The 12,500-nt window shown below is 38.1% G+C and overlaps 1 protein-coding gene across 1 annotated transcript in view; it reads right to left on the minus strand.

Annotated features, from left to right (window-relative positions):
- Window positions 1–2,442: 2,442 nt before the first annotated feature.
- The window catches only part of cyp17a2 (cytochrome P450, family 17, subfamily A, polypeptide 2), a gene marked incomplete at both ends in the record, with an annotated part of 12,075 nt that continues 2,017 nt past the window's right edge, over window positions 2,443–12,500 (minus strand). Inside the window, 7 exons of the mRNA XM_079801850.1 lie at window positions 2,443–2,687; window positions 4,727–4,830; window positions 5,064–5,233; window positions 6,155–6,349; window positions 7,477–7,563; window positions 7,651–7,880; window positions 8,910–9,048. Of these exons, the coding sequence (XP_079657976.1) occupies window positions 2,443–2,687; window positions 4,727–4,830; window positions 5,064–5,233; window positions 6,155–6,349; window positions 7,477–7,563; window positions 7,651–7,880; window positions 8,910–9,048 (1,170 nt within the window). The remainder of the gene's footprint in view (window positions 2,688–4,726; window positions 4,831–5,063; window positions 5,234–6,154; window positions 6,350–7,476; window positions 7,564–7,650; window positions 7,881–8,909; window positions 9,049–12,500) is intronic.

Here is a 12,500-nt window from a genome sequence, read left to right on the forward strand (position 1 = left end):
CGAGTACATTCAAACAAGGACATTTCTTAATATACAATTAAACTTTACACTGCATTCAAATACTTTATATAGCTGAAACTACACTATATTGAGTAAGACACTGAAATTACAAACTTTAAATTAACTCAGAGCGCTTGAAGTTAAAGTCAAACACAAAGCCAAACCTAGTAAGTTAAGCTAACTTGTAACATTGGAGGACAACAATTCCCTTAATTCATTTAATTTTAGAAACTAATAGTTATGAGTACTCTGAACCTATTTCAGTTCACTAAAAGAAGATATACATTTCAGTCAAGAAATTAGTGAATATATAAGTGATGATCGAACATTAGTGATGAACACCTGCTGTTGACAAGCATAATCCCTGAAGGAAAGAGAAACACAAGAACTACAGCTGACTTCAGACAGCCTCAGATGAACTGAAGATAAAAGAATACATTAAATCTCTCAAGATCTGATTAAACAATGCCTACAGAAGCTCTTATTGAGAATTAACAGAGGTTTAAATGTTGATGATTCATTGAAAATGTTTGATCACCATTATGGAGATCGGTGTTTGTTTTAGTTGGGCAGTTTGACAGAGTGCAGAGTGGGTGGCCAAGTTTTTACAACAAAACCCGCACAATTGCTAACATTCCTCAAAACTAGCCCAATAGCTTTCCAGGGGGGGTTCTCTGGGAAAAAAGGCATTTGGGGGGTTGTAACGTGGTTAGTTCGTGTGGGAAGAAGGAGGCGGGAACCGGCGAACAATACAACATACTTTAATAAAATAAATGAACAAAGTGAAAGTAAAAGCGGCAGCCCCTCACGGACGACTGCCGCACACATACATAAACAAAACCATAAATAAAAATACAACTTAAAATCCAGGCCTGGTCCTCTCTCGTCCTTCATTTGAGTCGCTCGTCCTTTTATGTCTCCGTGCTCCCTCATGAGAGGACTCGAGACCGGTGTGCCTCGCAGGTGACGTTCATTCTCAATCACGCACACCGATCTCGCTCGCTCCTCCCATGTCTCTCGCTCGTCCACCTCGCCACAGGAGTAAAATATGTGTTATTTTGGCAGGGCTGGCAGCTAAAAATCGCATTCCTGGGTCTGTATATCACATAATTGGGGTCGCTTCAACCCACGGACTTGGCAACACAGGTCAGTTGAGTTCTGTTGACATTTGACAACTAACGTTATGCGTCGCTCCAGTTGCTCTGATTGGTTGTAGGTCTATCCAATTGAGGTCTTTCCCTGTTCGGTTGAAACACGCCCCATAATCACAGCCCAACGGAGCAGTATCAGACTCATATTCTGACTAGAATTGAGTATGACGACGTCAGGCTAGACATTTTATGTATTTCCGTTGAAATAACTGTTGCTTCTTAGTTTTTTCTAACAGTTGTGTACATTAGGGTTTTGTTACATCTAATGTTGTTAAATTAATGTTTATTTATGTTTTACCATGATGATGTTTAGTGTTTGTGTGAGTGCACCTTCTATATATTAGTATAGTCCTCCTAAAAGCTATGATTCATCATGTGACTCTCATCTCCGCTGTGATTGGTTGATTTCAGTATATATCAAAGGTACATAACAGATATTAGTATTTCAATAGGTTGGTAAATTTAACTTTTTTCAGTTAATGAAATTTAACTTAAATCTGTAAAACCTCAAATGTTGCTACCGTATTTTTTACGGTACATGTCTGGCAACCACAGTTTTCCGTTTTTTACTGTAAATTTAACATAATTTTTTTACAGTGCATACCTGTTAAATCAAGAGTGGAGATTAAAGGGGAGGTTAATTACTAGATGTAAGAATTACTTTTTACTAGATGTAGAATAAGTCCCTGATGTCCCCAGAGTGTGTGTGTGAAGTTTCAGCTCAAAATATCCCACAGATCATTTTTTATCGCATGTTAAAATTGTCACTTTTTGAGGGTGAGCTGAAACGTGCCGCTTATGTGTGTGTCCCTTTAAATGCAAATGAGCTGCTGCTCAAGGGGCGGAGCATCAAGAGCTCATGTTAGCAGCTCTGATGACCTCACGCAGACTCGCAATGAAACGGTTCAGCCTTTTGTGTTCAAACCGGAGTCAATGATGTAGAGACTCAAGAAGAAGAGAAGACATGTAGAATGAGACGGGACTGAAGGGATAGTGGACGATGAGTTCATCTTCAGTCATTGATTAGCATATTCTGTCATGATAATCTGTGTTCCCGGGGGCGGGGTTTATGTACATTTCAGGGTTAGTGATGTCACTAACCCGTTGTAGTCCCTACCAGCCGTTTGTTGTAGTCCTTAAAAAGTGATTTCTGTAGAAGAGAATATCTCGCTTTCCTCTGAGCGTTGAGTGTGGTAACTTTGCAGATGTTGTTTATACTCAAAGCAGTCCATGCGCGGGGTGGATTAACCGTTGAGTCAGTAGCGCCACCCGGTGTCTCCCAGAGGAAAGGTCAGTGTCGCACGGTGACTCTCACGGTGTAGCGCTGAGGCTGAAGCACGACGCCGAAGCGGCCCTGCAGGTCTGGAGGTGAAGCCCCCGGCGGGACGCTGAAGTCGAAGCGCTGCAGGAGGCGACTGACGAACAGGAAGAGCTCGATTCTGGCCAGAGATTCTCCCACACACACACGAGGACCCGCGCCGAACGGAAGGAACCCGCCGGGAGTCACTCTTTTTCCCGTGGAGTCGAGGAATCGCTCTGTGACGAGTTCAGAAATCAACAGGGGAAGAGTTTAACATAATACACTTTTACATTTATTTTCCATTTTATTAGATTTTTCTGGATTCCGTTTTAATGGTTGCATTAAATTTAGAAATAAAAATGTCTAATTCATTTAAATCACGAAACTTGTACAATTTAACAACCATTTATTGAACGTTCAATGAAAATTCATTGAACTAGGGCCATTAGGGCCCTATTAAAGGGATAGTTCACCCAAAAACGAAAAATGTACATGTATGTCGTATAATGCATGTGAATGGGGTCTAATTCTATTAGAGTAAAAAAAACATGCACAGACAACTTCAAATTAAACCCTGCGGCTCGTGGTGACACATTGATGTCTTAAGACATGAAACGATCGGTTTCTGCGAGATTTCATATCAGACGAATGTCATCTAGTATTCCCAGCACCATAACTTCCTGCAAATAAGGTCAAAATACCAGCGTGATCATAGATATATATACGTAGATTCCTCATTCGACCGATCCGCGCAGGCACTAATGAGGCATCTATGTATATATCAATGACCACGCCGGTATTTTGACCTCACTCACAGGAAGTTATGGCGGTCTGGAGAGCTGATGACATTCGTCTGATATGAGGTGAAATAATAGCATAAATACCGCTGGGTTTTTCGCAGAAACCGATCGTTTCGTGTCTTAAGACATCAATGTGTCGTCACGAGCCGCGGGGTTTCATTTGAAGTTGTCTGTGCATGTTTTTTTTACTCTAATAGAATTAGACCCCATTCACATGCATTATACGACTGACAGACGGCAACGGTTGGAGTTAAAAATCTTCATTTGTGAACTACTGAAGAAACGAACACACCTACATCTTGGCTGCCATGGGGATAAGCAGAAAAACATCAAATTTTCGTTTTTGGGTGAACTATGCCTTTAAATCCATTTTGGGGTTGTTGTTTTTTTTCTCCCAAATTCCAAGTTTTCTGTTTTAATAGTTACATTTTTATTAATCATGTCTAAATAATTGAAATCATGAGACATATACAATTTAACAACGATTTATTAAAAATGTGGGGGGGGGGGGGGGTCAAAATACATTTTAGGGCTCTATGAAATCCGTTTTATTTTTCCCAAATTCCGTTTTTTTTATGTTTTTGGATTCCGTTTCATCATAAAACATTAACTATTTAATACTTCATTACATATTTTTACAATAACAGGGCCATAAAAGAAATTTAAGGGCCCTGTGAAAAAAAAAAAGAAATGTTATTTTATTTTTCCCAAATTCCACTTTTTTCTGGATTCCAGTTTAATAGTTAAATTTGTATTAATCAAAAATAAATTCTAAATTATTTAAATCATGGGACATATAATTTATATTTTTACAATAACAGGATCCTATACAAAATATTTTAGGGCCCTATGAAATGAAAACAAATTTTTAGTTCTATTTTATTTGTACCAAATTCCAAAAAATTTTTCTTTCTTTTTTTTTTCTGGATGCCGGTTTAATAGTTACATTTGTATTAATCAAAAAGCATGTATACATAATTTACATCAAGAGACATACACAACTGAACAACATTTTATAAAAAAAAAAAAAAAAAAAATTACATTTTAGGGCCCTATAAAATCCATTTTATTTTTTCCCAAACTCCAAATGATATTGGATTCTGTTTTAATGGTTTAATTAATTTTTAGTCATCGTAAAACATTAATAATTTAATACTTATTTTTTCAATAACAGGGCCGTTTACGGACATTTTCTGTTTTCTGGATGTATGATTTAATGCAAATTATTATTAAAAAAAGTTTTAAATTTAACCAAATGAAAGTAACAATTCCTTTTATTTTGGGGCAAACAAAGTGTTGCTCAATGGAGGTTAAATTAAAACATGGAAGAAAAAAACTGCATGATATTCCTTAAAAATAAATAAAGTTTTAATATTATCATTATTATTACTGCTATATTCTCAGGACACCAGTGATATATTTCTGTCATCGTTTCTTCTTCTTGATGTTAGCGGTTGAGCTTGAGGTTTCCTCACCTGGGGTAAATTGGTCCGGGTCGTCCCAGTGTTTGGGGTCGTGATGGATTGCCCACATGTTCACCAACACCCGGGTTCCTTTAGGAACTGCGTGACCCCCCAAACTGCAGAAGAGAGGCATTATGGGATATCACACAGCTCTCTGTATGGTGAGCATCACTATGGGGATTACACTAAAATACTTTTACTCAATTAAAAAGACATTTCCTAAGTTTTACACCAGTGAGGCGTTTCACTGCACGAGCAACGACAAAACCCTGCATCTACTGTTCTGATTATGATTTCTCTCTGTCGCCATGGTAACCGGCAGGTTTCACTCTGGTATTGCCATGGTTACCTGGTGTCCTGCATAGCAACGTGCGGGATGAGGATGGGGCTGACGGGACGGATGCGCATCACTTCACAGAGAACAGCGTCCAGGAAGGGCAGACGGGACCGGTCACTCAGAGACGGCGGACGATCCCGGCCCACACACTCATCCAGCTCAGCGTGAACACGATCCTGCACCTGCAGCACAGAGTGTGTGTGAGTGTGTGTGTGTGTGTGTGAGTGAGTGAGTGTGTGTGTGAGTGAGTGAGTGTGTGAGTGAGTGAGTGAGTGAGTGTGAGCGAGTGAGTGTGTGTGTGTGTGTGTGTGTGTGTGAGAGAGAGAGTGAATGAGTGTGTGTGTGTGTGTGTGTGTGTGTGTGTGTGAGAGAGAGAGAGAGAGAGAGAGTGAATGAGTGAGTGTGTGTGTGTGTGTGTGTGTGAGAGAGAGAGTGAATGAGTGTGTGTGTGTGTGTGTGTGTGTGTGTGTGTGTGTGTATGAGAGAGAGTGAATGAGTGTGTGTGTGTGTGTGTGTGTGTGAGAGTGAATGAGTGTGAGTGAGTGAGTGTGTGTGTGTGTGTGTGTGTGTGTGTGTGTGTGTGTGTGTGTGTGTGTGTGTGTGTGTGTGTGTGTGTGTGTGTGTGTGTGAAAGTTAATGAGTGTGAGTGAGTGTGTGGGTGTGAGAGAGTGTGTGTGAGTGTGCGTGTTTGTTGAGAGTGAATGAGTGTGAGTGAGTGTGTGTGAGTGTGTGTGTGTGTGTGTGTGTGTGTGTGTGTGTGTGTGTGAGTGTGTGTGTGTGTGTGTGTGTGTGTGAGAGTGACTGAGTGTGAGTGAGTGTGTAAGTGTGTGTGTGTGAGAATGAGTGAGTGAGTGAGTGTGTGTGTGTGTGTGTGTGTGTGTGTGTGTGTGTGTGTGTGTGTGTGTGTGTGTGTGTGTGTGTGTGTGTGTGTGTGTGTGTGTGTGTGTGTGTGTGTGTGTGTGTGTGTGTGTGTGTGTGTGTGTGTGTGTGTGTGTGTGTGTGTGTGTGTGTGTGTGTGTGTGTGTGTGTGTGTGTGTGTGTGTATGTGTGTGTGTGTGTGTGTGTGTGTGTGTGTGTGTGTGTGTGTGTGTGTGTGTGTGTACCTGTGGGTGGTGCAGTAGGAGTGCTATAGTCCACAGTAGTGTGGTGGACGTCGTCTCCACTCCGGCTCCAAACGCCTCCGCTGCCGTCATGAGCACATGATCCTCTGTGATGTCATCCTCCCCACCTGACCCTTTCATCTGACCAATCAGAAGAGCGTCCAGCAGGTCTCGAGGCTCTCCGGGAGTGAGGGTCATCTGCAAGGTCAAAGGTCATGAAGATGGCTCTCCAGTGTGTTCATGTTTTAACGCACGTCTGACCTCGACGGACTGAACAGAAGAAATGAACTGGCGAAGATTCACACCTCAACGGAGGCGGGGCCTCAGAGCCACACTATTACATAATCGCCACGGACCAATGGGAGCTCAGAGGTGTTTACCAGCCGGAGCAAACTTCAGAAACGAACTCTAACACACGTCGTTCAAGATTTCGCTGCAAAGCAATGTTGGGGGTAACGCATTACAAATAACTCGAGTTATGTAATCAGATTACTTTTTTCAAGTAACTAGTAAAGTAGCGCATTACAAAATATCTGAGTTACTTTTTCAAATAAGTAAAGCGAGTTACTTTGTTTTCCCATGTATTGACTGACAGCTCTCCTGTGTTCAAATTTTGGTGTGAAAGGGTCTTTACATTTGCCCAAAAACAGAACTTTTTTGTTATAAAAACAAAACAAAAAAACAAGCAAGCCCAGCCCAGGTGAGAAAAAGTAACGCAAAAGTAATGTAATGCATTAGCTTCCATAAAAAGTAATTAAGTAACGCAATTAGTTACTTTTTAAGGGAGAAATACAGTATATTAACATTACTTTTCTTAAAAAGAAACTAAGTAACGCAATTAGTTACTTTTTAAGGGAGTAACGCAATATTGTAACGCATTACTTTTCTTAAAAAGTAACTAAGTAATGCAATTAGTAACTTTTTACGGGAGTAACACAATATTGTAACACATTCCTTCTATAAAAAGTAACTAAGTAACGCAATTAGTAACTTTTTAAGGGAGTAACGCAATATTGTAACACATTACTATTCTTAAAAAGTAACTAAGTAACGCAATTAGTTACTTTTTAAGGGAGTAACGCAATATTGTAACGTATTACTTTTTTTTAAAGTAACTAAGTAACGCAATTAATGGCTTTTTAAGGGAGTAACGCAATATTGTAACATTCCTTCTATAAAAAGTAACTAAGTAACGCAATTAGTAACTTTTAAAGGGAGTAACGCAATATTGTAACACATTACTTTTCTTAAAAAGTAACTAAGTAATGCAATTAGTAACTTTTTAAGGGAGTAACGCAATATTGTGTGTGTATTTGTGTGTATACCTTGTGCTCCAGTAGTTTCTTGCGCAGGAGCTGGTCTCTCACAGAAACACATTCCTTCAGCTTCTTCAGGTCCTTGTTGGGGAAAATCTGACGAAATCAAATGAAGATAAATATATACATGTGCAAATACACAAGATCTTGAAGATGATTGTGGTAGTGAAACTGAAGACAGACTCTCAGCCAGGGAAAGATGTCGACGAGTCCTCCTCTGGCGATGGTTTGCACGATGCCGTCGTTATAGTCCATGACCTTCTGGAGCTCGGGATCGTTCGGCTGGTATGAGGAACTGAACACCAGCCTACAGACGACGTTAGTGACCGCGCGCATCAGAACCGGACTCAGATCTGAACTCTGACCCCTGCAGGACTGGAGCTCCTCACACAGACTGTCTGCGGCCTCTAGAACTAACACACACACACGTCTGGTTCACTATCTTTGTGGGGACTTTCCATAGACGTAATGGTTTTTATACTGTATATTCTCTCCCCTTATAATAACCCTACCCATCACACAAAACTTTCTCTCTCACACACACACACACACACACACACACACACACACACACACACACACACACACACACACACACACACACACACACACACACACACACACACACACACACACACACATTCAAACATTCTAAAGTGTCATAATATTTGGATTAAGGGTGAAATCTGGACATGTTTTCACAAGATTTTACAAAACTATTACTCAGATATCCAGAGTTGAATGTTGAGTTTACTTTCTTAAAAAGTAACTAAGTAACGCAATTAGTTACTTTTCAAGGGAGTAACGCAATGTTGTAACACATAACTTGTCTTAAAAAGTAACTAAATAACGCAATTACTTACTTTTTAAGGGAGTAACACAATATTGTAACACATTTCTTCTATAAAAAGTAACTAAGTAACGCAATTAGTAACTTTTTAAGGGAGTAACGCAATATTTGAACACATTACTTTTCTTAAAAAGTAACTAAGTAACGCAATTAGTTACTTTTTAAGGGAGTAACGCAATATTGTAACATATTCCTTCTATAAAAAGTAACTAAGTAACGCAATTAGTTACTTTTCAAGGGAGTAACGCAATATTGTAACACATTACTTGTCTTAAAAAGTAACTAAGTAACGCAATTACTTACTTTTTAAGGGAGTAACGCAATAGTGTAACACATTCCTTCTATAAAAAGTAACCAAGTAACGCAATTAGTAACTTTTTAAGGGAGTAACGCAATATTGTAACACATTCCTTCTATAAAAAGTAACTAAGTAACGCAATTAGTTACTTTTTAAGGGAGTAACGCAATATTGTAACACATTCAAACATTCTAAAGTGTCATAATATTTGGATTAAGGGTGAAATCTGGACATGTTTTCACAAGATTTTACAAAACTATTACTCAGATATCCAGAGTTGAATGATGAGTTTACCGATGGTCTGCAGTTTACTGGATCCCTCGCCGAACAGCGTGAAGGAGGAGTGAACCAGACGCCGGTGGCTCTTCCACAGCGGACTGTAGTCGGCAAACGCAATGTCCTTCCCACCCTGAGTCAACAGATCTGTGGTGACCTGAGAGAGAGAGAGAGATATTAGAAACTACAGGAATATACACTATAGTCATGTTGGGACAGGAAGGGGCCATCCCCAAACTGTTCCCACAAAAAGGGGAGCATGAAATTGTCCAAAATGTCTTGAAGCATTAAGAGTTCCTTTCACTGGAACTAAGGGGCCAACCCCTGAAAAACAACCACACCCCATAATCCCCTCCACCAAACTAGTCGACGTTTGTTTCCAAGTGCTCAATTCACTCAATTTGCGGTTGAGTTGAGTTTTAAATTAACTTACAGTTTGTCCTGCCAAAGTGCGCAAGTCTAAACTGAGCATAAACATGCAAACACAGGTGCGTACGCATACATACACATACAGATGAACACACACACACCCTCGACGCCTGGTTTTGTTACGTGGATCACATGTTTTTGTTGCCAAATTAGTTTGGGACAGTTGTTGAATAAACAATTGAGCTGAAAAAGTATACCTGTCTATCTGTTGACTTTAATTGATCACTGAGATGGCACTGATGGGAGTGAAGTTGGTTCAATACAAAAATTAAATTAAAAAATATTTCGCATAACTACTTCTGCCATGTTGCTGTAGCTTAGCTCGCTACATTTTCCAAGTAGCTTGCCCAACACTGATAGTGTATATCCTATATTTGTGTGTGTGTAAATACAATATTTTGCATTACTTTGATCAGAAATAATCACACTTAACCCTTCAATTCCATTACTTCAATGTAAAAAATATTTACATTCTCATTACTGTAATGCAAAAGAGAAGTAATTATGAACTATTCATATATAATAGTAATATTTGTTATATTGCCTTTATGCTGATTTAAATAAAAAGCTTTGTATTACACACTTTTTACTGTAACACCATCGACAATCAGCACTGAGAATAATAGAAATTACAAAAAAAAAATTATAATAAAGACGAAGAATGAATTTTGTCACATTACAGTAATGAGAATGTGGTTAAAAAAATGTAAATGTCATATTTATACAGGTGCTGGTCATATAATTAGAATATCATCAAAAAATTTGATTTATTTCACAAATTCCATTCAAAAAGTGAAACTTGTATATTATATTCATTCATTACAGACAGACTGATATACATTTCAAATGTTTATTTCTTTTAATTTTGATGATTATAACAGACAACTAAGGAAAATCCAAAATTCAGTATCTCAGAAAAATAGAATATTGTGAAAAGGTTCAATATTGAAGACACCTGGTGCCACACTCTAACCAGCTAATGAACTCAAAACACCTGCAAAGGCCTTTAAATGGTCTCTCAGTCTAGTTCTGTAGGTTACACAATCATTGGGAAGACTGCTGACCTGACAGTTGTCCAAAAGACGACCATTGACCCCTTGCACAAGGAGGGCAAGACACAAAAGGTCATTGCAAAAGAGGCTGGCTGTTCACAGAGCTCTGTGTCCAAGCACATTAATAGACAGGCGAAGAGAAGGAAAATATGTGGTAGAAAAAAGTGTACAAGCAATAGGGATAACCGCACCCTGGAGAGGATTGTGAAACAAAACCCATTCAAAAATGTGGGGGAGATTCACAAAGAGTGGACTGCAGCTGGAGAACCACTACGCACAGGAGTATGCAAGACATGGGTTTCAGCTGTCGCATTCCTTGTGTGAACCGACAGCGTCAGAAGCGCCTCGCCTGTGCTAAAGACAAAAAGGAAAAAAAGTGGTCCAAAGTTATGTTCTCTGATGAAAGTAAATTTTGCATTTCCTTTGGAAATCAGGGTCCCAGAGTCTGGAGGAAGAAAGAAGAGGCACACAATCCACGCTGCTTGAGGTCCAGTGTAAAGTTTCCACAGTCAGGGATGGTTTGGGGTGCCATGTCATGCGCTGGTGTTGGTCCACTGTGTTTTCTGAGGTCCAAGGTCAACGCACCCGTATACCAGGAAGTTTTAGAGCACTTCATGCTTCCTGCTGCTGACCAACTTTATGGAGATGCAGATTTCATTTTCCAACAGGACTTGGCACCTGCACACAGTGCCAAAGCAACCAGTGCCTGGTTTAAGGACCATGGTATCCCTGTTCTTAATTGGCCAGCAAACTCGCCTGACCTTAACCCCACAGAAAATCTCTGGGGTATTGTGAGGAGGAAGATGCGATATGCCAGACCCAACAATGCAGAAGAGCTGAAGGCCACTATCAGAGCGACCTGGGCTCTCATAACACCTGAGCAGTGCCACAGACTGATCTCCTCATGCCACGCCGCATCGCTGCAGTAATTCAGGCAAAACCAGCCCAAATTAAGTATTGAGTTATGTTCAAACTTTTCAGTTGGCCAAGATTTCTAAAAAAATCTTTCTTTGTATTGGTCTTAAGTAATATTCTTATTTTCTGAGATACTGAATTTGGGATTTTCCTTAGTTGTCAGTTATAATCATCAAAATTAAAATAAATAAACATTTAATAATATCAGTCTGTGTGTAATGAATGAATATTATATACAAGTTTCACTTTTTGAATGGAATTAGAGAAATAAATCAACTTTTTGATGATATTCTAATTATATAACCAGCACCTATAGAGTGATAATGCATAATATCTACATTTTCAACATGCAACATTTTATTTATATTATATTTTGGGTGAAAATGTGTTTAAATGTCATCATTTTAGTGTCATAATGCAAAAATATTAACATTTTCTACATGCAAATTTGAATTCTTATAACAGTTTTGATGAAAATGTGTTTAAATGTCATCATTTTAGTGTCATAATGCATAAATATCTACATTTTCTACATGAAAATTTTATACACTACAGATTTGATGAAGATGTGTTTATATGTCTTGAATTTTAGTGTCATAATGCATAAATAGCTACATTTTATACAAGCAAATTTTAATTTACATTATAGTTTGGGTCAAAATGTATTTAAATGTCATCATTTTAGTGTCAATGAAAAATATTAACATTTTCTACATGCAAATTTTAATTCTTATAACAGTTTAGTTGAAAATGTTTTTAAATGTCATAATTTAATATTAACATTTTCTACATGCGAAATTCAAATTCAAATTACAGTTTAGTTGAAAATGTGTTTAAATTAAATATTTTTAGTGTCATAATACAAAATATCCACATTTTATACATGCAAAATTTTATTCTTATAACAGTTTTGATGAAAATGTGTTTAAATGTCATGAATTATATCGTCATAATCCATAAAAATCTACATTTTCTACATAACAATGTAATACATTACAGATTTGATGAAGATGTCTTGAATTTTAGTGTCATAATGCATATATATATATATATATATATATATATATATATATATATATATATATAAATATATATCTATATTTTATACATGTACAATTTTATTCACATTATAGTTTAGTTGAAAATGTGTTTAAATGTCATAATTTTAGTGTCATGATGCATAAATATTAACATTTTCTACATGCGAAATTCA

The sequence above is a fragment of the Gobio gobio genome (assembly GCF_949357685.1).
Source record: "Gobio gobio genome assembly, chromosome: 21".
Lineage (NCBI taxonomy): Eukaryota > Metazoa > Chordata > Actinopteri > Cypriniformes > Gobionidae > Gobio > Gobio gobio.